We start from the raw sequence: 25,666 nt of genomic DNA on the forward strand, positions 1-25,666 counted from the left end.
TGAGCAGTTCCTTCCCTTCTTCCTTCTCTTGTCTTCCCATCATTCTGGTAGTTGATCTTTGTTTTATCTGTCCATAGTATGCTGTTCCACAACTGTACAGGCTTTTTAGATGGTTTTTGACAAACTCTAATCTGGCCTTCCATTTTTAAGGCTAACCAATGGTTTGCATCTTGTGATAAACCCTCTGTATTTATTCTAGTGAAGTCTTGTCTTGCTTACAAGAGCAGCAGGATGAATTCTGAAGTGTTTGGGGCACCATTATCTGCTCAGATTCAACTAAATGTTTCAAAACTCATTGGACGATGCTTCACAGTGCAGATGGACATTGACCTGAAGCATACTGCAAAAGCAACCAAAGACATTTTTAAGGCAAAGAAGTGGAATGTTCTGCAATGGCCAAGTCATATCATCTGACCTGAATCCAATTGAGCATGCGTTTCTCTTGCTGAAGCCAAAACTGAGGGCAAAACACCCAAAACACAAGCAGGAAGTGCAGACGGCTGCAGTAAAGGGCTGGCAGAGCATCACCAGGGAAGAAACCCAGCATCTGATGATGCCTATGTGTCCAACACTTCAGGCAGTCATTGACTGTAAAGGATTTGCAACCAAGTATTAAAACTGACTGTTTAATTGATGATTATGTTAGTTTGTCCAAATACTTATGAGCCCTTAAAGTCGGGGGACTGTGTGAAGAAATGGTTGTAATTCCTACATGGTTCATACTACATTGTTGAAAAAAGCCTTAAATGAAAGCTGAGAGTCTGCACTTTAAGCAGGTATTCATTGTTTCATTTAAAACCCATTGTGGTGGTGTACAGAGCCAAAATGACGACAACTGTATCATTGTCCAAATAATTATGGACCTGACTGTAGATGGTTTCTTTCTTATGCTGTGTCTACTCTCTGTTTCCTCTCAGAGTTGTTTGCGACAGAGCACGCCCATGTGCGGATGCTAAGTGTCCTTCAGATGGTCTTCTCAAAGCCCCTGGAGAGAGAGGAGCTCCTTACCTCCCCTGAGGTGGCCGCCATCTTCCCCAACCTGGATGAGATCATTGAGATGCACTGTGAGTGCTGCTGCAAGGAGGCCTTGTCTGACCTGAGTTTGTGTCCTCCCAGAGAACTGGGATGCTACTAGTGCTCGCCTTCACCCAACAAGCAGATCATTATGTAGTGAATCTAAATTTGTGTGTTCTGAGCGTGAAACTTATTTTTATGTGTATTTGTTGCAAGTGATAAAGTTAACTTCCTGTACAACTCGCCTAAGTCAAGAATAATTCAGACATCAGAAATAATTGCGTCACTTACAAAAAATAGTCGGTGCCTGTTGAATAAAGAAGAGTTGCTCACTGTACTTCAAATGTAAATTATTCATTTGTTTCCCTTTGGCTGTGAACGCAGATAACTTCTACGAGAACTTGAAGAAACTGCGTCTGGATGACAACTTCATAGTCAAATCTATCAGCACCACAGTGCTCAACAGAGTGAGTCATCATAATCCTTCTCTTTTATATTATTCCATCTCTCTTTTCTCTCAGCGTGTATGTTGCTGTAAGGAAAACCTCAATAGATATCTGCTGACAGTTTAATTCAACACAACTCGGCAGTAGTTGTGCCAAAATCTGATTTTGTTGGTTGCACAAATGCTGAAAGCTGTTTATCTATAAAAGTAAAATATTGGCTGTAACAGTCAGACCGTTATATGAGTTGTCTTTGCTCTGTACCTTTTCCAGCTCTTTCTCCATCTGCCCATCTCTTTATTCCTCTCATTCTTTTTTTACTATTGGCTATTACAACACAGTGTTGTTTTGTGTTTTTTGGGTTTTCCAGTTTGAAGGTACAGAGGGAGAGTGGTTCCAGAAATTGACAGCCCGGTTCTGCAGTCATCAGTCGTGGGCCTTGGACCAGATCAAGAGCAGGCAGAAGAAAGAGCCACGCTTCAACTCCTTCATACAGGTACACACACACACACACACACACACACACACACACACACAGATGCATGGACATGCAAGAGGTCACACAGGTGGTCCAGTACATACATGTGCTCTCACACACTCTGTGTGTATGTTTAATCCCAGGAGGCAGAGAGTAAGCCCCAGTGCCGCAGGCTGCAGCTCAAGGACATCATCCCCATAGAGATGCAGAGACTGACCAAATACCCGCTGCTGCTGGAAAATATTGCCAAGAGCACAGGTGTGTGTTTGGATGCGTGTGTCTGTCCCATGCCTGGTTGTGGCTCACAATAGTGTCAATACTCTTCCTGTGTAGACATCTTTATGAGACCTTTAAGTTTTCACTGATGACAGATAACCTTATTATGCTACTGATTAAAATGTGAAATAGACAAAATCCTCTGTAACGCTATATTTAATTTCATATCATAATAGTAGCAGGGTTGCACCCAACTCAGAATTCTGTCAGTCGTATCAGATTTGGTTGTTCAATATGAAAATTTGACTATTTATATAGTTAACAAGCCAAGATGGCCCTTCAAGCTAATGCAAGCTAACTACGCTAATGATAATCAGAAATGTGCAACAACACTAGATATCAAACAAAAGTCAGAGACTGTATCATATTAAGCTGACGTTATGAAGAAGTTGTTATGCACAGAAACCTTGCACACTGAGTCTGAAGCGTTTTATTGTTGTATTCGTTGTGAAAATTTGCAATTTGTGTCAAAATAAAGACACATTTCCTCCTTTGCCTATCTCCACTGGAAGTTACCTATCTGGCTGTCACCACTCCCTCCCTGTCTTTCATTTGCCACCACGGTTGCATGAAGGAGCAGAGCTGTCCTCCGCATTCTGTGTGCCGTCTACATCCTCCTCTTCTTCTTCATCATCCACCCTGAATATTAATATCTGATCTGAATCATGAACTCTGTTTTGTAGCAGCTGTGTTGCCACATTTTTTCTCACTGATTCTTGGTCAAACGTGTCTTAATAACTCTGACGGATGCAAAAAACACATAAAAGCGAGTTCCAAAAATTTTAATGATGGACAAACGTTTCAGACTAAGTGTGCAAAGGCCTTTAATCAGACCGCCCTGGGTCTGGGTCTGAAGCTGCCAGTACCAGAGAGCAGTGTGAAAGTGAGGAGTGCTCACTCTGCAGCTAAATCTGGAGACTGAAACATGACTGACAGGAAACTAAGGGGTCTTTAACTGAAGATCTGAGTGTTTGACTTTCAGAGGCCTGCCCTAGATATCAGTACTGCATATTGCTATAGTCGTTTTTTGGGGGGAAAATGTAATGGGAAATTGACAGGAATTTCTGTTGTTCAAATTAAATACTTGACCATCTGAGACACTTCATTACATTGATGCAAAAATCCTATAGTGCTTTACTACATCCAGATATCTTAAGGCAGCACGTACCACGGTGTAAACATTATCATTACATCCTCTCTTAATCTATACATCATCATTTTACATTGCTCTCTATTCCCTCTATATCCTGTCTTGTTCAACAGAAAAGGTGGAATGAAAATGATTAAAAGTAACAGAAGCTTATCTACTAATAACTCCATGTCTGGTCTATATGTAGATTTTGCCAGCTGATACATGGGCTTAAATTTTTCTGACAGCCATAGGATGATCTATGCGTTTGTGTAAATGTTTTAAGTAAAAGTCAGTGGCACATTTTTAGATCAGAATGCAGATGATTAGTATGCTAGTGTTTTAAACCATATATTCATCAGAACACAGGATGAATGCAGATGAACTTAAGCGCACCAGCAAAACATTTAAAGAATCGATTACTCCCCATGGCACTGTTTTTTTGTGCACGCTTGTGATTTATGGCTTTTGTTTGGGCTCTGCTGTGAAAGCTGTATTTTCTCCAGCTCTGTGTTTTTCTGTCTCTCCACAGAGGACCCGACAGAGAAGGAGAGGATCCAGCAGAGCGCAGAGTGCTGTAGAAAGATCCTCAACCATGTCAATGAGGAGGTCAAAGTGATGGAGAACCTATTGGTGAGAAACACACAATCCATCACTCAACACGCTGTTATGTGGTGATTGAGCACCAATTGGAGTCTAGTAAATTCATTTTGAGACCTCTGAAGGCCTCTGCTTGTTAGACTACTTCTGCTCCTGTGCCGTCTGTCCTATGACTGGCTAACCTTTCTCTCTGCTCCCAGACTCTGAAGGACTACCAGCGAAGACTGGACACATCAGGGCTCAAACCCAGTAATGAGCTTTATACTGAATATAAGGTGAGGCTCTGTCAGCAAAGTTTGTTTGCATGCAGTGTTGAGCGTTGCAGAATTTAGTTCCTTGACATTTTTGTTGCAGGAAATGTTCTCATTATTCTCACTGTGTCTTTTCCAGAACATCGACCTGACGCATAAGAAGATGCTTTATGAAGGCCCTGTGACCTGGAGAGTCACAAAGGAGAAGGCAATTGGTAAATATATGCTTGTGTGTGTGTGAAATGAATGCTAACTACCTGGGATTATCTGCTGCTGAAACATAAACATTTCACAGACATTTAAAAATTGCAGAACCATTTTTTGTACCATTATTCATCAACATTAAACAATTAATTTGGCTCACATTTATATGTATCACATTTAATTGGTGACTCTGAATTGCCCTAAGTTTTGAATGTGAGCGTGGCTGGTTGCTGGGATAGGCTCCAGCCCCCCCACGACCCCTAACAGACCCCCATTCACAATAAATGAATAATAAAATTAACTATCATGCAGGCATGTGCAGAGAGGGAGGCTGAGGGTGCTCGAGCACGTGCCCAGTTGCCCCTTGATGTCCAAAGTGCCCATTTATTTCAGCATAACTTCTCACTTTTGATATACCAAGTAAAATGGCATTATTGCACATTATATGAAATCAAGTTAGAACAAAATTTATTAAGTTATTCTACTGTAGTGCTCTTTTATTTTTTTTAAAAAAAGGGAGCTCCAAATTAAAATATCATCAAGTAGCCATATCATCTTTGACCTGTGATACAAACCTTTCTTCGTGGATTTGCTGAAAGAGTGACGCTGACTATGACCATACAAAGGTTCATATGGTTTAAGTGTACAGTTTAGAGAATTATAAAAAGAAAGTCATCTGAAATTGCTACATAACATGTTCAAAATTTCCTCATATAAGGAATTTCGTGAAAAAAATCTGTAACAGACTATATGAAATTTTAAAAGGATTCCTGTTCAGGACGACCCTGACTATGTCCAAATTTCATGTGATTGTTATGAAGGTGGCTTTCCGCTAAGTCACTGCATTGTAGCACGTCATTGAGTTCTAATTGACGTGTGCCGTAGGAATGAGAGACCGTCGAGCAAAGTTAGGTCGCGTAATCGCATTACCGCTCCACTATCTTCCTCCCTGACGCCATGACCATGGTCAAAAAGCTCAGGGCCTCCCAGGCATGCAACACACCTGGCTGCATTTCCCTGCCCGTCTAAACAAGGCCCTGTTTGTACGCGACTGTCAAGTGACAAGTGGTATTACAGGAAAACAAAATAAAAAGCAAACACAAGGATAATTGGCTCTTTACAGTTACAGGACTATTTCTGAGGCACTTGAAGAGGAAAACAGCTCAAACTACATTTTAAGATTCATAATTTCCTCATTTTTACTTATCATAGTCCCCCTCTGTTGTCATCGGGTGGGGGACAGTGACAATAGCATGATGCAGTCTGGTGTTAGATTCCATGTTACATTCAGTTTGAATATGGGTTGCAATAATTCAACAGGTTATGCCGGAAATTATGTTGGTATGTGGTGTTTTAAAGCATTGTTTCATGTGCCCGCTTTTAACTTCGAGCACCTGCCCCTCTAAAGGTCTGCACAGCCCTGCTTTCACAGTCAATTATCTGTTTCCAAAAGGCCAGAAAAACCCAACAGTGGTTTATTTTGAGATGTTGAGAATATTATTATCAATTTGTTTCTGTTCTCATTTCCCTTTTTCAAATTTGTCAATCAATGTTAGCTATAAGAGGAAACCCAGCTGCAGTTTAGGGTTTATTCATTTGTTTTTTGAGGTCTCATTGGCCCCTTGGCTTCCTTTTTTATATACAGTTATGTTTAGTAACCCAACCTCAATTCAACTCAGTTCCACTTTATTTATTGATATATGGGCAAGTGTGTGCAGCCTGGATCAACAGATACCCAGACAATAGATGGAAACTAAAACAATCAAGGCCATAAGCTTTGTAAACTATATGTGGAATTGGTGACATATGCATTAATAAATAAATATAGATTCTAAAAAGAAGAGTCTAAAGTAATGAAGGCATATACATAAAAAATCAGCTGTAAGGCAGTGAGAAACAGAAAGCAGAGAACCTCTCTATCTCACTCTCTTCCATCTCTTCCTCCCTGTCTGTCTACATCTTGTCCACTTCACCGTCTTACTCCTTCTCCTCTCTCTCTCTCTCTCAGAGGTGCAGTGTGTGTTGCTCGGGGACCTGCTGGTGCTCTTACAGAGGCAGGACGACAAGATGGTTCTCAAATGTCAGAGCAAGAGTAACATCGCCATGCAGGAGGGCAAGCAGATGCTGAGCCCCATCATCAAGCTGGACTCAGTCTTCCTACGTGAGGTGGCCACAGGTTAGCTGCACACGACAGCGCAGTAGTTTCACAGACAAATACGCTCACTTACATTGCGGGATCGATATCATTCAGCCTTTTAATGTCTGCTTTTTTCCCTGCGCCGTCAGATCGGAAGGCTTTCTATGTGATATTTACCTGGGACAGCGGCGCTCAGATCTATGAACTGGTGGCTCAATCTGTTGGAGAGAGGAAAATGTAAGGATACACAGACTAACCATGTGTGTTTCTAATGGTAAATGATAGGAGGAATGTAAGCTGATGTTTGTGTGTGTGTTTACAGCTGGACTGATGTGATTAAGTCAGCAGTGGATGATCTGAAGAAGAGTGGAGCACCCATGAGGTTGCCACTGCCTCCTGGAAGTGGAGGAGCTCCCTTCAGTCCCACGTATGTGTCAATCTGTGTGTGTGTGTGTGTGTGTGTGTGTGTGTTTGAAAGAGCAGGACGCATTCATCGGCTGCCAAAGTTCACCCATCTCGAGATATCTCATTTCTTTTGTCATTTTCTCCCCGTCAGGCTGAATGCCCCTTTGAGCCCGACTGAGAATGGGGGTTTGAAAAGCAGCAGTGGTGAGGCCGCAGCGCTTTATCAGCTGAGCACTTAATAAATGGCACAAATTTGTTATTGTTACACATTTCTGGAAAGCTGGAGCCAAAGTTAAGCTCTTTGTGTCTGTCTGTAGATCGAGATAAAGACAGCTTGACGGATGACAAGTCTTCAGACCCCAGGCACAGACTGATTGATTTCCTGTCAGACAAAGGCTTCGACTTGATAGGCCACTCCAACAGCGATCAGGAGAAGGTGGCCAACAGTGCTTTGGATGAAGGTGAATGACGGGGTTCCTTGTGCCTCTACAGATGATTTCTATATCTTTATTGTCTTTCCTTTCCTTCATAGCAGCGTGCCTGTGCTTCTAATGAAATGTGTCTCCTGTGTTAGTCATGTCACTGAAAAGGCTGCTGGTCGGCAGCATCAGTCTATCAGAAGACTCTCAGCCTGACGAAGAAAACGGAGAGGACCAATCTGAGAGGCCCGGTCAAGAATCAGATAGCTGTCAGTCAACAGGTAGGTGTTTGTGTTTTTTAAAGGAATAGTTTGACAATTTGGAAAATTCACTCATTCAGTCAGTAAATACAAGTAAATAAGTGTAAAAAAATGGCAAGGTGCGGTTTTACAGAGGTTAGTATGCCAGATGTTTGCTGGCTGTGAGCTGTGACTTCATGAAATCATCACCATGATGTTAAAGTTAGCAGGTGTTGCTCAGAGCCAAGAAGGGTCGTGTTTTTTGGACAAATAAAACAAGCAAGGTATAACAAGTTATTCAGAGGTGCTGATAGGCTCTTTGGACGGAGCCAGGCTTGCTGTTTCCACCTGTCTCTAGTCTTAATGTAACCAGTTGACTCTAGTGTTGTCTGCGTTGTGTTGCGGATAACTTTGGAGGCGGTCTCCGTTTATTCCTGACAACTGACAGTGAGAGGTGAAAACAAAATCCTCCCTCAATCATGACCATTTAACTCAAGCCCCTCTTCCATGGAGTTCAACAGCAAAAGGGCGGCCATGTTACTTTCAATTCAGTGCAATAAAACACGGAGAACATACCTGACAGCAAGAGGTAAAACCTAAATCTCTGTCAATTACAACCATATAAACTTGACCCCCTACACAGGAATATGTTTTATAGGTCAGCTCATAAACATATCTTAACAGCGCTAAAACACAGAAATCATTACAAGCACAATGTCGCTTACCTCTCCCATGGAGTACAACAGCAAAAGGGGAGAAGGAAGGCAGGAGACACCACATTATAGGTAGGGTAACCCCCAAAGGTGAACGTAGGGGTACAGAAACTGAGTATCAAACGTTCCACATTGTGACTATGGAGGCCTAAGTGTGTGTCAGGGAATAACAACCGACAGAAATTTTGTGTAATTATAATACTTAATAACACAAATGTACATCTGACTTAGTAACACATTTTACTGCTGTAGCATTGACCCTGTTACATTTATGCTAAGCTAAGTTAGCTGTCTCCTAGCTGTAGCTTCATATTTAACAGATCTGTTCATCTAATTATCTGCCAATAAGCAAATGAGTGTAATTCCAAAAATGTCACACTGAGTTTTGCAGTGGTAGTTAATGAGATGGGTGTCCTTCTCAATAGATGAGTAGGTTACCACAAAGGAAGTGGGTGAACTCTCCTGTATATTCTAATATACCCTCTATAACCTCGACTAAAGCACTATTCATTTAAACATCATGTTTAATTTTGGTTGTATAGCTTCATAGACTTCATTAAAGTCCAGATGTTGCCTCCATAATCAATCAGCTGCTTCATTTTGTTTCCTCTCTTCATCACAAAACAAAATTTCCTCAGAGTAGTTAAAAAACACAAGCCTCTCTTTCGCAGAATTTTTAAATGTGTCATGTTCTTCTCAAACCTTTCTGCATGACCAGATAAGGCTCAGTTCATGGTGTTTGCAGGTCCCAAAATATTTTTTAAAATTCAATTTTATAAATTTTAGGTGGTAGATATTATTAAATAGTATTGCATTTGAATTTTCAGAGATCTTAATTGACACAAATGCTTTACCTAATTTGGTTTCTCCGTCTTTTGATTACCTTTTGTTGAACTGAGTCAAGCTCTTCTGAGTGAAAGTCCACATTTCTGATGTTAGAAATCTTTAAACCTACCACTGAAACCACCTGTTGGCAAAATGTAGATCAGCCTAACACAGTCTAACGACCACCATATGCCCACAACCTACCTCTGCACAGGACCACATATACTTTTAGGCTGTACTACTTATCTTTACACCTGCCTGCTGTACTTGAATAAGAAATAGATAATTTGTGAAACAGTTTTATTGGTCAGAATCTACTGCAGTTAGAAACAAAGCTGACTCATGACACATCTAAATTGAGTCTTTCCTTTCACAGAAGAAAGCCAGACAACAGACAGGGGAGCGGAGGAGGAGAACGATAACTCTTGTGAAAAAGAAGGCGTGGGGACGAAGGCAGAGGAGGAGAGGAGCATCAGTGCACCGCTGGTGTTGTCCCAGGAGAGGATGGAGGAAGTGTGCAGGAGGCTCCACAGTCTGGAGGAACAACTAAAGAGACTACAGGTGAGGGGAGGTGAACAGAGAGAGAGAATATAGAAGGAAAAAAAGCAGGGAGCAGGTAGTATGACAGGGGCAGATAAAGATGAGAGACATAACAAAAGATGGGAGCCGACTGGAAAGAGACACACAGTTGGGCATCAAGGATTTCACTGAGGATAACTTAAGTAAGGAGCGAGCTGTGGTATACTTTGGACAAATGGGGCCAAAATGGCACAAAAGAGAAACTAGAGAATAGAAAACCATTTAACCACTGCTGTTATTGCTTGGCTGAAAATTGCCTTGTGAAATTGGACTTCTCTGAAAATGGCTATTATGTCCAGCGCTTGCAATGGGATGTGTCAGAGAAGCAGCGAGGGAGACGAAGAGAGGATGTTAAGAGGAGGAGGTTGAAGTGTGTGTGTGCATGTGTGTGTGTGAGGGGGTGGGGATGCGAATGTCTGTCCTCAGTTTCTAAGGTGATATTGATTTTGTGTGTTGCAGACTGTAGAAGAGGAGCACCACAGGCTGCAGGAGGCCCTTTCCAAGTTCTCACTGGAGGGGGGTCACTTCCAGTAAGACACCATCACGCCACCTGCTGGCCACTAGGTGAGACCCCAAACCATTTAAAGTATATTGTGTGTATTTAAAGTATTTGTAAAATATTTAAAGTGATGCTCAAGTATAATTTAAACAGAAGAATCTGATTAAGTATCATTGTTAATCATCAGGGGCTTAGGTTTAGCTTCAGACACAAGATGTTTTCCAACAACAAAATGGGACTGTGTGCGACTTTCTGCACCAATCCAGCAAAAAATATGAATAAAAATAAAACTGGTTAGATAGATAAATAATAAAAATGCTTAATGATATTACAGTTGCTTTACACGCTATTAGATTAAACCATTAAAACTACAGAGAATGAAATAGAGTAAGATACTGAACAATAAGATAAAAAAGGATGAAATAGACATAATGGATAAAATATATTAGATCTAAAATATGACACACCCATAGTAATTTACAGATAACTGTAATGCTGCCTGCTTAAAATCATTTTTAGTTTATATGATAGTGATGTTGTCACAGTTTTGTTTTTTACTTGCACTTAATAGCATTTGAAATGGCAATCCCAGAGGCTTTTCAACATGTGCATCACTGCAAAAAAATAATTGTTTTAATTACTGTTAATGTTTACAACAGTCTTTCTGATATTCTCTGCTACTAAGAAGAATCACTGTTGTCCTGCTACAAGCCTTACTATATTTGTCCTTTAATAATGCTTTTAAATTGTATGCCCTCAGTGTCAGTTTTTCCCTGTAGTATTGAATATCTATATTTTTTGAGGTATTAAATCAAAATTAGAAATTCCAGCATCATGACAGCACTACTTGGTAGAGACTTGATGGTCACTTAATGGATCTGCTTAGAGAGTAGCATCTGTAAATTAAAATAAAACTTGGATTTCTTTGTTAGATAATTTTTCTAGCCAAGAAGCAAGCACAGTGGACAGACTTTTGGCAGGTGTCTTCCTGGCCCAAACAACCTCCATAAGTAAGATAGGGCGTCTTGTACCTAGCCTGAGAGGTGGGCAAACATGTCTGAAAATCACATGCTGTGACTCAGTCAACTGTTTTTATTTTTAATCTGATCTCATCTGCATTTTCACAGCTATAAAGTCGGGAAAACTGATCAGAGAAATTTTAGTGACAAACTATGAAATCAGTCAGTGAATCAATGAAACTGAAAAGTTAGAGGAACAAAAACAGGATTTCAAGAACAGCGGAGAAAGACATTTTCACAGTGGAATTTTTTGCCCTTGCACATGATCAAGCTTTGTATGTTTTTTAATCTTTCATTCAAACTATCCCTTGTCTGTTTTTTTCCTGTGTAGATTTCTACTGGTGCTGGTTTGGAGTGCGAGAGTGACTTTCAGAGGGTTCCCTGGAAATTCCTAAACCCTCACAAGTCATGCCTGGACCCTTTGCTGCATTAGGGGGCTTTATGCACAGTGCAGTGGTTCAGTGACGAACATGGGAGGTGTGTGCATGTGTATGTGTGTCTGTTTGCGTGCATGCTTGGTAGAAAGGTATACAAAGACAAAAAAAACAAACAAAAAAAAACGGGACATCCTACTTTTGAGTGGGAGGTTGTTTTTTGCAGAGAGGTGCCAAAAAAAAAAGGAAGAAGCAATATTTTGCTGTGAGAGAGATGCTGCCTAACAAAATGTAGTGATTGCAATCTGCTGTAACACACATACGCACACCGGAGACATGCACGCTAGAGAATGATTTACATTATTGCCAATAGCAGACGTGCAGTAAAGGAGAAATCCTATGTTTGCCCGCCAGGTTCGCTCTAACCAGGTGGAAGCCTCAAGGGGCCAATGTAGCGTTTGAAGATGTATGGAAATACTACTGCTGATATATAGTGTTATTTCTAGTCTATGCCAAAGCACCACGGAGATGCACTTTTTTCTGATCAAACCAAGTTGAACCCACACTGTTTATGCGAAATTTATTTACTCTCTATGTAGTGCCGTTTTTGAACAGTTGGGCTTCACGTGGGCAGCACTCATTATTGAAAAGATTGCATGCGTGAAAGTGTGTGTATGTGTGTTACAAAGTTTTTTAATTAAGGATGTGCTTATTTTGAGGGTTCTTACTGTCATTAGGTCACATAGAAACATTTATAAATAGTAGCACTATAGGTAATCATGCTGTTAATAATGGAGTCTTTTTTTTTTTTTTTTTTGTATTTACCACTTTTATTTATTCCTCTGAGTTCCGATTGGTCAGCGAGTTGCCTCACCTGAGTGAAACTGTTACCGCACTGGGCCAAAGAAAAAGAACGTGTTCGAGAAAAGATGAAACGCAAGAACCTGGAATGTGTAACGTAGATCAAGGTAGAGAGAGAAGGAGAGAGATGTTAGAAAGGGACGGGGCGGAGTTTAGAGGTTGCTTTGGTTATTTGAAGCCGGCTTGAACCAGACGGTCATGAGAAGATGTGTAGAGAACATGAGAGTAGGATTTGTGCTTACTGTATTAAGAAATGTAGACACACACACATACATACACCAACAGACACTCAGAGCCCAGTGCTACAGAAGTATTCACAAAGGTCACTCAGTGCCAGCATCATTTCCGCAGTGTCACCTTCCTCTTGATTCACAGCTCCTGATCCAAAACACGGACTTAAGACGGGGTTATAAATTGTATTATATGATGTTAGATTCTCATGTTCTTAGCAAAAGATTCTATTTTTTCCCTGATAGCAATATTTGTATCAAAACTGAGCTCTGTGTTTGTATTTTATTCAGCAGTTGATTGTAATTATGATGATGTTGATGATATAATTTCTGAGTAGTGGCATAACTGTGGCCGTGCACACAGGACCAAAGACATAAAGCACCGTTAGATCCTCATACGAGCTGTAATTCTCTTATCGACATGCTTCATCTGCGTACAGTAGTAGCGTGTCACTTAATGCTGATGGCATTAAGTTTGGATTTGGCAACAAGTAGCTGAGGAATATTAGACTGCCTTCACCTTATGGCCAAACTGAAACTGTAGATCAGTGGTTCCTTGCGTACACTTCAGTGCAGCTCGTGGTGTGACAGGATAGAGTTATTGAACACGTGGGACCAGCTCCAGCAGCAAAGAAACACCCAACAAGACGGTGAAGCCAGATGAGGACACAAAGGAAACGTTTAAGGGTTTGGAGGAAGGAAAACAGCAGTCTCAGTCGTCAGCACTGTGATCACGATCACTTCCTGACACACATTCTCACTGTTGTTGCCACAGCTACAAGCGCCCCTGTTTGACCCAACTGAACCTCAGCGTGAACTTATGCAAAACTCAGTGCGATTACATTCACACGATGCTAAATTATATGAGTTTGTGTTTGAACATCACTGCCATCTCTCCCCACGTCTTCCTCTTAGAAACTGTAAATAGGTGTTAGCTTGAAGGACAAAAACAAATTGTGATGAAAACGTAAATTTGCCCTCCTGTTAGCTACGTACAGCTCTTGACGCTCACTTGTGATGGCATGATCACCTTTTCCTACCGCACAGTTTTATCATATGTTACCTAAACGGGTCGGGGAGGTTTTGTTACTGTTGTTTTTTTTTTCCCAAACAAGTTTTTGTAATTATGTGCTATGCATTTGGCTGTAACGGTGAGAGAGACAGGACTTGTCTGTAACTTGTCTATGCATGAATGAGTTTAACAAGCATTGCAAATGTTGTAACCACAATTTCCTGTTTTGTTTTTTTTGTTGTTGGTGTGCACGATAAAGCGTTAACCCGCTCTGTACTGTGGCTATCCAGCTTACCAATGGGATCCATTTAAACAGATCATCTCAACCGGGGATTTTTAACTGTCCAGCTGCAGTGGTCAGCAGGTGAAACCCAGTAAACACCAGCTTCACTCGCTGTCTCTCCTCCTGACGCTTTTCCTCATGCATTCTATATACAAATACCTAGATGTATAGAACATGTATTTATAGAGTGGTGCCTTGTTCCGACGATCTTCATCAAGGGCTCTTCAGTCTACAAACACAATCACCGTTTCGTCTGCGCTCTTTCGTGGAGGACTGTGACCTCTGACAGTGGAAGACGACGACGACGACGAAAAGACTGATAACAATTGAGAGATGATCCCAGGATCCTGCTTTTGTGTCCACCTCCATTACAGCAATAGGATGCGAGCCCTCCGCCGACTCAGCCAGCCAGTGCCCTGTGTAGAAAAGACATTGCTCCATGTCATGCAGGCATCTGCCATCTTGTCTATCTATAAACAATGAATATGCAAGAACTATATTGTGTATTTGGGTTTTGATTTTTATCGTGTAAGAGGCTCTTTAATGATGTATACTTAAGGAAAATTGTGGTACGTTCTGTTTTTTAATTCTTCATTTTTTAAATAAATTGGGGAAATAAATTCCTGTTTTGTCCTTTTATATAGTCATGAGTCCGTACCTGTGTTAGAATAACTTGTGAGCTAATGGTTCTGGGTTCATGGTTAGTTTGGTTTGACTCTTTATAAACACAGGGTTTAGAGAGGATCCTTCGTATGTGATTTCATAAACCATATCCCAAGATTTTAATACATCCTCCTCAGACCCTGTGTCGTCATGAGGACATCACATTTTGGGATTACTTGACCTTATACTTCATTCTACTTAACTTAGACCTGTTGTCCTCGTTCGTGGACACTTTTTGTGCCATCTAGTGATAATAAGAGCACAATACACTAATCCATGTAAAAACAAGACGGCAGGCATCTCTTCCAAGTCAGTCTGCAGCCGATCCTGATACAAAAGTCGACAAGATCCAGAACCTGATCACAATTTATGGTTGGAACTTGTTTATTTATGATTGATAATGTTATTAGTTTGATTTGGCGAGAAATGTGACCAATTTTAGCAACAGTAACACTGAAGTTCTTGTTTTAGGACTTTGGGATTTTATTGTTGTCTCCTTTGAGGACATTGGGACTTAATTATTGTTAACATAGTTTTTTTTATATATACTTATATAGTCCTACTGATCCCAAATAGCTAGGAGGAATTAAAAATGCATACCAAACAAAAGTTAAGGTCTCAGGAGGATATGCACTCTTACAAATGGAGCTAAACAGTACAGTGACAGTCACAAGAACCTGTTAGTAGAATGTGCTCTATGGCACCTTTGTCAAACTGTGCTATACGGACCCATTAGCATCATATTGCTTTAAAATAGTGCTAAACAGTACCCAAACGCAATTCTGTGGCTCATAATCACAGGTCAATCTGTATGTGACACCCAGCTTTCAAAGGTGCTATACATCACCTTTGTCACACAGTGCTATATAGAATCATTAGAGACCATATAGTACTGTATTGTTTTTAAATTTCTTAGTGTGGGGACCCCTGAATGATGCCAGATAACCATGGATAAGTCAGTATGTTTCTAAATGACACTTTTACTTAAGATATAAATGATTATTAATCATTTCTTACAAAATGTTGGATTTAGAGATTCAGAATGCTATACTAAATGCAAACACAACATGCTACCTTTTCAAACCTGGAAAATTTCCGTGCACACTCCTTTAATTTGTTATCGTCTGGAAATACACTGTTTGTAGGCTTTTTAGTGTAGTGCTAGCTAAAATAAGCTGAAGAGCCAGACTTCAAAGCTCCTCTGCTTGTTCTTCAGCTTAGTTAAGTTTAGTTTACTGGGGAAAGGAACAGTAGGGAACCTCTAAAGAATCATGAAGGGGCCTCAAAAGTTCTTTGTGTGGCTGTGATGCTATATAGCACCTCAAGCCACACCAAAGCACCGATGAGGAACCATCATGATCTGTTTTCTAAATGCATGCAGATAAAACTTTAATGCAAATGTGGGACAGTCCAAAATCATTCAAGTGTAAATCCTGACTAAAAAAAAACACCGGTGTCTTAGTACCATAACAGTGAAGACTGGGATCGGTGTTGTACAAGTAGTTTTCCTTTATGATATTTCAGTACGCTTTTTGATCTCTGGATCAAATATTTGTGAGCGCAATGGGCACACTTACAAACTTTCTCCTCTTCAGCTTTGTCGGTGAGTCACATCATTTTATTTTAAGATAGCATATTGACTGAAATACTCATTAAGTGTGTAAACAATAGTTTATATTTTTGTAGATGCAATACTCCTCTGGGTTTGATAGAAAATAAGCATGTCTGTACATTAAAGCTAGTATAAGTATATGTTTTTACTCTATATAACGTATTTTTTCACATTTAGTTCCTTTAAGTTCTGCTTCAGTGAGCCATATCTCCTCTCACAGCAGATGGCTGTGCTATCATGCTGTGTTTTTCCTCTGTTAGGTTTGGTTAATTATGCTACACATCTACAGCTCATTTTTATTAGTTTTGTAAGTTAACTTTAAGACCTTATATGTCCATTGTAAATGCAGGTTATGCTATTACAATATATGCAATCATAATTAGATAATCTGGCAAATGTTGGGTTAAAATCAAATGATGAACAAGTTTAAAACAAATGCACAAAACATTAAATAACAGCTGCTTCCTCCACAGTGGGTTCTGCTCAGAGTAAGGTGATTTTAGAGCCGGACAATCCATACGTGAGGGTGGAGGTTCATCACCGAGTTGTGCTAAAGTGCTGTTTTACTTCAACGGCTGAATTGGGACACACTTGGATCAAACGCACTGCCAAAGCTGTCAAAAATGTGACTGATTCAGACCATGTGACTATCGACAAGAGACTCGGTCCCAGTAAATGTGGCTCCATAACCTTTGAGCGAGTCCAGCTGAAAGACTCTGGGCTGTACCAGTGTGTTCTGGGGAAGGGTGATATCTTATCCCATGGCACCTACCTGCAGGTCTTCAGTGAGTATTCGTGTGTGTGTGATGGAGTGAGATGGAGTCAAGCAGATCTGAACAGTGCTAACACCTCATAAGCCATAAATCCTGTTAACATTAGTCCATCCAGGAGCTGTGTGAGTGGCAGCATCGTTCAATACTGCAGCTTGGTTAATCTTTACATCTCATTACAGTCTGCTGCCCGGTCATTTACTTTAAATAGCACTGAGATTAGATCAAGTTGCAGCCAGGCTAATGTATACAGGCATCTGCACACTGAAATGCTATTTTGCATCATAATCTCATTGAACACAGATGACAGATGAGGAAATGTAAAACAACCACTGGGGGATTATGTGCATTAGCTTATGAGAACACCATTACCCTTACCTATCAATTCTTTATTCATCTATTTTATATAGATTAGACTGGGTTCTTCATACTAAATAGTGCAGTTGTGTCTCCAAATAAGTCTGTTACATAAATGTTTAGTTAGCCTGATGTCTTACCTGCTAATAAAACACACAGTAGCCTAGTGGAGAAAGTATTCAGATCATTTAAAGTATTAATACCACAGTTTAAAAATACTCAGTTACAAGTAAAAGCCCTTTAAGTAGAAAAAATGAACTCCAGGCACTCATGCATGGAGCAGGAACAAATGCACTTGAATTAATTTAAAAAGCCTTTACTCAAAAACATGGCTGCTTACATTAAAACACCGACTGGTTTCGACCCTAAGGTCTTCATCAGGGTCCAAAAAGGTGGACAGGGGTCAAGCAAACATTTTATTAACTTGGTAGGGGATGTCACCCAATCCTGACTGATAAGTGAATGCAGGTGGGTGACAGCAATGCATCACAGTGAGAGGCCAGTTTGAAGGCGAACACCTCAAGTTTTCAGAGAGAAAAAAAAGAAAAAACATGCACTAAAATGAGAAATTACGAAACACACATTAAATTATGGCTGTCATATAAAAAAAGACAGACAGAAAATACAATCCATTACTTAAAATATTACATAGAAATAGAATTAAATAAAATAAGATCGTTGTGTTACAAAAAGCCTTTTATTGAAAATGCTATTTAAGAAAAATATATAGGTATAATCTGGAAAATGTACTCAAATTATTAAAAGTAGAAGTACTAATGCAGAAAGCTGTGACTGTTATGATGTCATGAAATTATTACGACTCATGCATCCATCTAGAAGCAGGGTTTTACTGTAGCTGCTGGTTGAGGTGGAGCTTTTTGGTTTTTAAACAACGTATAGACGGCTATACAGCATTATAAAATAAAAGTACTCATATATACAGATAATTAAATATGCACAGAACCTTCAAAGGAACAGGCAGTTGCAGAAGATGAAGGCCTAATCAGGGCCCATCCTTTTGTGATTGGCTACAAGATGTAAAAAAATAAATAAATAAATAAATATGACTTACTAGAAAGTGAGGGTTTAGAATATGGCTTTTATCTATCCCATGAATGGATTCCAAGTGGAGTGGAGCTCATGTTTTGACTACTTTGTATCAAACTGCAGCTAATTATTATTTTCATTATGGGCTGATTTGTGATTATTTTGTCCATTGATAAATTAAATGATTGTTTGATCTGTGAAAAAATTAAATTATTGAAATAATTAAAAGGAAAAGCAGCAAACCCTGACATCTGTGACACTGGAACCATGTAATGTTGTCATGAAAAATTACTTAAACAAACTACGCTTCAGTGTTGCTTGTATAAACAGTTTAATACATAAGAAAACATATTTTATAAACCCTTCAGGGGTTTTGTGTGCTTTACAACAGTGCGACAGTGTAGATATCTGTTGCGAGTGAAAGTCCTGCACTCAAAATCTTAAGTAAAAGTAGAAAAGTATTAGCATCAAAATATACTTTAAATACCAAAAGTAAAAGTGCTAATCATGCAGAATGGCCCATTTCAGAATAATATATATTATTTAATTATAATTATTGAAACATTAATGTATTCATTACTTTAATGCTGAAGCTGGTAAAGGTGGACCTAATTTAATTTACTCTATATACTGCTGGATGGCCCAACCAATAACAATATGTTATAACCAATTTGCAAATTTAGATTATTGAAAGAAAATAAAAAAATAAACTAAGTAACTAGTAACTAAAGTTCCCAGTGGTGAAAGTGTAAAGTAGCATAAAATGAAAATCATTAAGTGAAGTACAAGTACCCCTAACTTGTCCTTAAGTACAGTACTTGAGTGTTTTGTTACATTATACTACTGTTTTGTATAGTGTGTATAGTAATGTTTTGTAGTGGAGTACAATTAGACAGTGGCACAAAAAGAAAATACTTATGTAGAACACTGATAGTCTAACTCCAGTTTGGACTAAAGTACAGCACTTGAGTAAATGTACTTAGTTACAGCCTACCATTGAAAACATGTATGTGTCATTCGTTTCACCTTTGAACTTTGTGTATTTGCCCAGAGTACCTGGAGAAGACAATAAACATAGAAGAGAGCACCAAAAACAAGATCCTGATGGCTGAGGGAGTCTTACTGCTCCTCTGTGTGCTTGTGCCGTCTTGCACCCTTCTCTTCAAGGTCAGGAGGTCACTGTGTTATAACCGTGTGTACATTACCATGCATTGACTTGTCAGATAGCTACCCCTGACTCGCTGCATTGATGCTGAAGCAGTGGTTAAGTTCCAAAATGTAGCTCTCGTTCATGTTGACCCAACAGAAATTATTGCTTTCTGTGAGACAGTGCTGCTCTGATTGTTCACATGCAGCTATAAGTTTCTCCTTTTTTTGCATTTCTTCCGTGGGAAGTTGTGTCATTTCACAACTCAAATAACTTCTGCTTTCCCCTCACAGTCAAAGAGACTGAACCAACTGGAGAAGAAGAAAGTGAAGAAGGAAGAGGAAAACATATACCAGGTAAATAAGTCTGATCTTCTCAGAGTCAGACACACGTCATGGCATGTGGTAAACACTTGTGCAAGTCACATTGCTGAACGCAGGAACAAAGATATGAATGAACGTCTTATCTTGCACTAATCGATTTCACATGAGTATGTTTAATTGATTTTTGCGTGTGTACTCAATTTCTGTCTCCCTTATCTCACACACCAGGGGCTGAATCTGGACGAGTGTTGGTCCACATATGATCAGATCGAGCGGTCCCAGGCACATGGCCCGTACCAGGATGTGGGCAACGTTAAGGAGGAAGAGGAGCAAATCCAGCTGGAGAAACCCTGAAGAAAATTGGAGAGAATGAGAAAGGGGAAGGAGAAAGAGAGAGTGTTTTGAGTGTATTTTGAGAGCTGACGTCTATCTGTGTGATATCTGAATAGCAGGTTCATTCTTCACTGCGCAGTTTTGTACATAGCCTGCAGGTACAGTTTCAGCATCTGATAACATATTGATCAAACAGCTTGTTTAATTTCAGACTGAGCGTTGTTTTTTGACCTTGGAAACAGCAGTTGACGGAGCAATCTCAACACTGGGTCCCCGCAGTCAGGGCCATAGCCAGGATTATAGAAATATTAAGAGACATTCAGCCTTATTTTAAGTGTGTTGTCTACTCAAAATTGTACCATTTTAAAGAGTCTATAGAAAATAATCATGTCTGTCTTTTTATGAGTATAACCTAAAATGATTAATTAGAAACTACCCTTCATGATCCCAAATTCCTCAACAGAGCAAAACAAAACAGAGAAACGATAGAGGACATGTCTCCTGTGTCCTCAAACAGTAGCTGTAGCCCTGCACTCACTACCAGTTCTGAGCTTGCTAAGGTAACACATGATCTTCCTGTGCAAATAGAGTCGCCCCTAGTCATGGCATTAGACTCAAATTCAAGCCAACACGGATGAGAAGTCCTTGAAGTCAAAGGCATAGGTTGTATTTCAACATTGGAAGGGACGCAACTGAAATAGGGGCTTAAGGTGCTCAACCAGAAAATATTGGGCATCAAACACTTAAACCCCTTTTACACTAAAAGTCGCCTATTTAAATATTTGAAAACCCACAAAAATAGGCGATACACTCTGATACACTCTACACTCAGCTCTGCAGCAGACGAGTGTGTATCATGTTCAACATCACAGACAGGCCGGAAATGGTTGGTACACAATAGAAAGCAGCATGGAAGCCAGTGAAAATGTTACAGTGGTTACTTATTTTTATGTCTTACTTAGTTAGTCTCTATCTCAAACTCGGTGCAGACTAATTTGGACAGATGTTGGAGCACTGCTAGGGTGGAAACGGACAGTGTCATGTGTGGCAGGTCATTGTATCACTCTGGTAAGCCAGGGCTGATAAATACCTGTGAGTACTGCAGAGTCATTTGACGCGGGTGTGAATCCCAGTTGTAACCTTTCCTCCTTTCCCATTACATACAAAAGCCAGATGTTAGCAGGTGTTTTGTGCAGTGGGAAATGAGCTTTAATTTCCTGCATTCTGGTGAATTTAATGCCCCAGTTGGTGCCATTTCTTAATTTTGTCCACTAAAAGTCTTCAGCTTCTTTTATGTTTTTATTAAGGGGGAGTAAATGCACATGTTCAAATATCACCTATGCTTAAAAAAAGTCAGCACCTAAGTTTCATAACAACCAAGCAGCTCTATCTGCTGAGGAAGATTGTGTGAAAGCTCCAGAACAGCTTCTGAGTTGGGCTGGTGGTGAGATTGTTTTGCTGTCAGTTTATTTAATGTTTTTAACTAAAAAATCTATAATTAATTTCTTGCATTTTACTTAAGATTTAATGTTGTTTGACAGTGTATTTGCTTTCAGCTATTTCTGTGGGTGCTTAAAGAGTAAAGTTGTGTGAAGAAATAAATAAATCCAGCAACGTCTTGTGTAATTCATCCACAAACATAATGCCCATTCAGTATAATCTGCACTGACGGGGCGGGCGGAAGGACGGGGGCGGGCAGTTATATATTTTCTAGCGTCGTGATTGGCTACTGGATCGCAGCGCAGTCATTCATTGGCTTCCATTTTGGGTGTGGGCGGGGCCTGTCGCCCGCAGGTAGGTATGTAACGGAGATGTGAGAGGAGGAGAGGCGGTGCGTAAACAGAGTGGGCGAAGATGGCGTCGAACAAGAAGAGTGGTGGGAGTAGCAGATTTGAGAAAGGTGTGAATGGAAGACGCTCGTCCAAACACAAAGAGGGTCCAGTGGGTGAGTTTGTCTGTGTCACGCCGACGTCGTCATGGCCCCCCCAACCCTGTCTCTTGTCCCTTCATTAACGTCCCCTCCTTTTTGACTTTCCCGAGCCGTCACCTCCCGCTAGCTTTGATTAGCATGACCGTTAGCTGGCCTCGGGTAGCCGAAATGAACAACTAGGATTTAAGCCGCTTGGTCTGTATCAGCTGCTTAGGTCCTGTGATTGTTGTGTGACACTTACACGAGGAGGCACTGGTGAAATCTGTTTGTAGAGTGTTTAAAAGCCGTCATGACAGTAGTGACCGGTCAGCCTCCTTTGCTGCCATATCCATAGTTACGAGCATCCCCAGGTCACAGCTGCATTAGTCGTGTTAGTTCTAGCAGTGGTAGTAACGTCATCACTGTGTGTAGCTCCTAGCGTGTGTTTGTATTCACGTTTTCACCATGTGTGCCTTTAGTTTCAGCCGCTGATACGGACAGGACCTATCTGAACAGGTACTCCAAACATAAACAAGAGGGGAGGGGAAGGGATGGAGTGTAACTGGATTAACCTCCCCAGCATAAATCGATTAACCGAATTGAGAGGGTCACTGGTGAAGCCGTCATCAGTTCTGCCTGTGTGGCATGAGGGCAGGGAAACATATGGTGACTAATTGGCAGAAGGTAGCAGACTTAACAGGACGCTGCCTGCCTGGGGCACTGTGGATCTGCTGTTATGACTAAACAAACTCCCTCTGTTGCCCTGATGTTGACTATAGGCCGCCGTCTCACTGTAACTGGAACAATCTAACCTGCCCAAAACTAGAGTCAAAAGGCTTCCTTAGCTTTGTCAGAAGCCCAAAATGTGCCATGCAATGTCTGTGTCTGTGCTCCAGTAATAAAAACGTCACCTGGCTTTTTATGAATGGTTCATTTATAATAGACTTAGAACTGTGTAATGGGATTAGAGGAGTTTTTACCTAATCTTATTTGTTGCGTTACGCTCAAGATCAAATTTATTATTTTCTCTTTCATTGAACGCGCTGCATTATAAAACTCAAGGGGAGCCCTGTGTGTCCCACTTGGAGGGGGTGTGGAGGCTCATTGTTGCTTGTTTCCTGTTGTTCAGTTTGGCCTTGTGTGTTTGAAGGTGCTCCGTCTGGGAGAAGGGTCAAAGCCTCTTGAACACGACACTACAGAGCCCCCGCTGCTGGGGCTTCCTCTCGCCTGTAGACTGCTCAAAGTTTGCTATTTTTAAAGCCCGCTTCCTATAGACACTACATGACATTTTGTGGAGTATCAGATATCTGGCCACATTCAAAAAGACTTACTAGATACCTTATCTTGTAGAAGAAAACACATAAAAGGCCTAACACTGTCTGGTCTCAACATTAGAAGGATGTTGAGACTTTCTACTTGCAGAGAGAGAAGAGCGCATTGTAATGTGACAGTGAGTTCCACTTCAAGGAACGACCACTGTGTTCTCATATCCTTTGACTCACATTTAGACAGACTTTTCAAACATATTGAATGTGTCTGTTTAGGCCTGATAAGAGAAACACAGGAGTGCCATCACTTAGAAATGGACTAAACAAGATTGGCACAGTTAATCATACTGACATTAAGAAGTAGCACAACATTAAACTAGACTGTTAGGAGCTCACAGTTTTCCTTGTGGAAGGGATCAACTTGCTTCTAACTTCTAGCTGAACAAGCAGGTATTTCCAAACAAGAACAACTGGTTGCTTTTTATTTTGGTACAAAAGTTGCTTTTTTTGGCAGGAGTGACGAAACAATAAAGGACATACTTCACTATGCAGTGAAGAGATTGGAACTACATAAAGAGCTATAGCTCCCTTTAGTTGCTTTGGGCTGAATTCCAGACCTTCAACGTGTGTTTGATCCATATATTATTAATTTTTTTGCAATTTTTGGCTAAGAAATGGAAGTATAGATAGTGATGTTCCAGGTAAGGAGTTAGTTCAATAGAAACCCACCCGGTATTTAAGTTCTTCACATCCCAGGACACCACTGCTCGAAGCTGGGCTGCCCTGTTGTTCAGGTTGGGCAACCCCAGACCTTCATTTCCTTTTGTTGACATCAGTATTTTCAGCCGAACTCTTGGTTGCCTTTGCCAGATAAATTTAGATATTTGTTTTTCTAACAGTTCAAGCGTAGATTGTGGTATAACAGGGAGAGACTGAAATAGAAAAGTAACCTTGGTAAAATATTAATTCTCACTGACTCTATCCTGCCAATAAATGACAAGGGGCAAGAGAACTTTAATTTATCATAATGTGAGGAAAATAGTTGTGTAGTTTTAGCTGTCAAGGTTACACCAAGATATCTAAATCCCTGCTTGGATCTTCTGAAAGAGACCATATCATCTATTTGGGAAGGCCATTCCCCAGCTGTCATCATGGCTTCAGATTTATTCGTATTTACCTTGTACCCTGACACTATATCATACTCCTTAAGGTTATGTAGAAGGGTGGGGACAGGGGTAATGGGGTTTTCTAAAAATAATAAGATATCATCTGCAGAAAGTACCAGCTTGTGCTGGTGATTTCCGTTATCAGTGATTCCCTGTATGAGGGTATTTATTCTTATTAACTAGGGCAGTGGTTCGATGCTAAATGCAAACGATGGTGACAAAGTGCCTCCCTGTTGTGCGCCACATCCCAAGGGAAAAACATCGAAATACATTTTTCAGTCAGAGTCAGTATCTGGTGTAACCATCATTTGAATCGTGCAGTGCAACACATCTTCAGAGAGTTGATCAGGTTGTTGGCCCACTTTTGTCAGGTGGATGGATTATCTTTGAAAAGGAAAAGTGCTCACTAACATGGATTTTCACAATTTTGCAACCAAAATTTAAGATAAGTATTTCTATTGAGTATACAAAAGTCTTAGATCTTAACCCTGTGAAAAATGGGCGCAGAAACAAAGTGTTTGATTTTTTTTTTTCACTGTATGTACTAAAAGACAATAATGAAATACAGGTGGAAAGTCTTTGACACCTCAGTATAGATAGGTGTATGACAAAACCGAGAAAATGGCCGGAAATACCCAGTCTAGCAGTGCTAAGAAATTAAAACAACAACTTAAAGAGATCCATGCCAAAGACCTGTCATTTGTTCAATGTGTCATGGCCTCACTTTTCACCAACTTTCTTAATTCACAGGTTTCATCTTGCAGGGGATAGAACTTTTCCCCTGCAGACATGTTTATTAATCACTGTAAGGAAAGCACACGTGCTACTGATAACAGTAATTATAGTCACGTACTGTGAAATTTCCCAGTAAGTCATAAAAATGTGACAACGAGCCAACATACACAATATCAGGACTCTGAAACTGAAGGAGTTCCTCTGTCATTCATTTTATCATTAATACTCATGCATTTCCCATTACAACATGTCTAAATGCCTTTCATGACACGCAGTAACAGACATTAAGAGCAACAAGTGGGACTTGCTCTTCGTTGTGTCTGTGACTCAGTGTTCCTGGGTGTGT

The 25,666-nt window shown here is 40.3% G+C and overlaps 3 protein-coding genes across 13 annotated transcripts in view; all 3 read left to right on the forward strand.

The window, feature by feature from the left end:
* Positions 1–14,610, forward strand: part of arhgef1 (Rho guanine nucleotide exchange factor (GEF) 1) — a 73,657-nt gene extending 59,047 nt beyond the window's left edge. For all 10 annotated transcript variants that reach the window (XM_033639835.2, XM_033639837.2, XM_033639831.2 and 7 more), the window contains 16 exons: positions 918–1,064; positions 1,399–1,481; positions 1,828–1,953; positions 2,079–2,193; positions 3,873–3,973; positions 4,141–4,215; positions 4,331–4,406; positions 6,404–6,571; positions 6,682–6,769; positions 6,855–6,959; positions 7,089–7,141; positions 7,255–7,398; positions 7,512–7,637; positions 9,510–9,694; positions 10,172–10,276; positions 11,562–14,610. In XM_033639835.2, the coding sequence (XP_033495726.1) occupies positions 918–1,064; positions 1,399–1,481; positions 1,828–1,953; positions 2,079–2,193; positions 3,873–3,973; positions 4,141–4,215; positions 4,331–4,406; positions 6,404–6,571; positions 6,682–6,769; positions 6,855–6,959; positions 7,089–7,141; positions 7,255–7,398; positions 7,512–7,637; positions 9,510–9,694; positions 10,172–10,246 (1,667 nt within the window). In that variant the 3' untranslated portion in view covers positions 10,247–10,276; positions 11,562–14,610. The remainder of the gene's footprint in view (positions 1–917; positions 1,065–1,398; positions 1,482–1,827; positions 1,954–2,078; positions 2,194–3,872; positions 3,974–4,140; positions 4,216–4,330; positions 4,407–6,403; positions 6,572–6,681; positions 6,770–6,854; positions 6,960–7,088; positions 7,142–7,254; positions 7,399–7,511; positions 7,638–9,509; positions 9,695–10,171; positions 10,277–11,561) is intronic.
* Positions 14,611–16,109: 1,499 nt separating this feature from the next.
* cd79a (CD79a molecule, immunoglobulin-associated alpha) lies at positions 16,110–21,872 on the forward strand. Its single transcript, XM_033640467.2, has 5 exons — positions 16,110–16,256; positions 16,739–17,050; positions 19,491–19,606; positions 19,880–19,942; positions 20,138–21,872. The coding sequence occupies exons 1-5, from the start codon at positions 16,217–16,219 to the stop codon at positions 20,261–20,263; spliced, it is 657 nt and encodes a 218-aa protein (XP_033496358.1). The 5' UTR covers positions 16,110–16,216; the 3' UTR covers positions 20,264–21,872.
* Positions 21,873–22,054: 182 nt separating this feature from the next.
* The window catches only part of lipeb (lipase, hormone-sensitive b), a 34,180-nt gene continuing 30,568 nt past the window's right edge, over positions 22,055–25,666 (forward strand). Inside the window, exon 1 of one of the 2 annotated variants that reach the window (XM_033640464.2) lies at positions 22,055–22,187. In XM_033640464.2, coding sequence (XP_033496355.1) covers positions 22,097–22,187 — 91 coding nt within the window. In that variant the 5' untranslated portion in view covers positions 22,055–22,096. The remainder of the gene's footprint in view (positions 22,188–25,666) is intronic. The other variant, XM_033640466.2, reaches the window with a different exon arrangement.

Source organism: Epinephelus lanceolatus, chromosome 10 (genome assembly GCF_041903045.1).
Source record: "Epinephelus lanceolatus isolate andai-2023 chromosome 10, ASM4190304v1, whole genome shotgun sequence".
Classification (NCBI taxonomy): Eukaryota; Metazoa; Chordata; class Actinopteri; order Perciformes; family Serranidae; genus Epinephelus; species Epinephelus lanceolatus.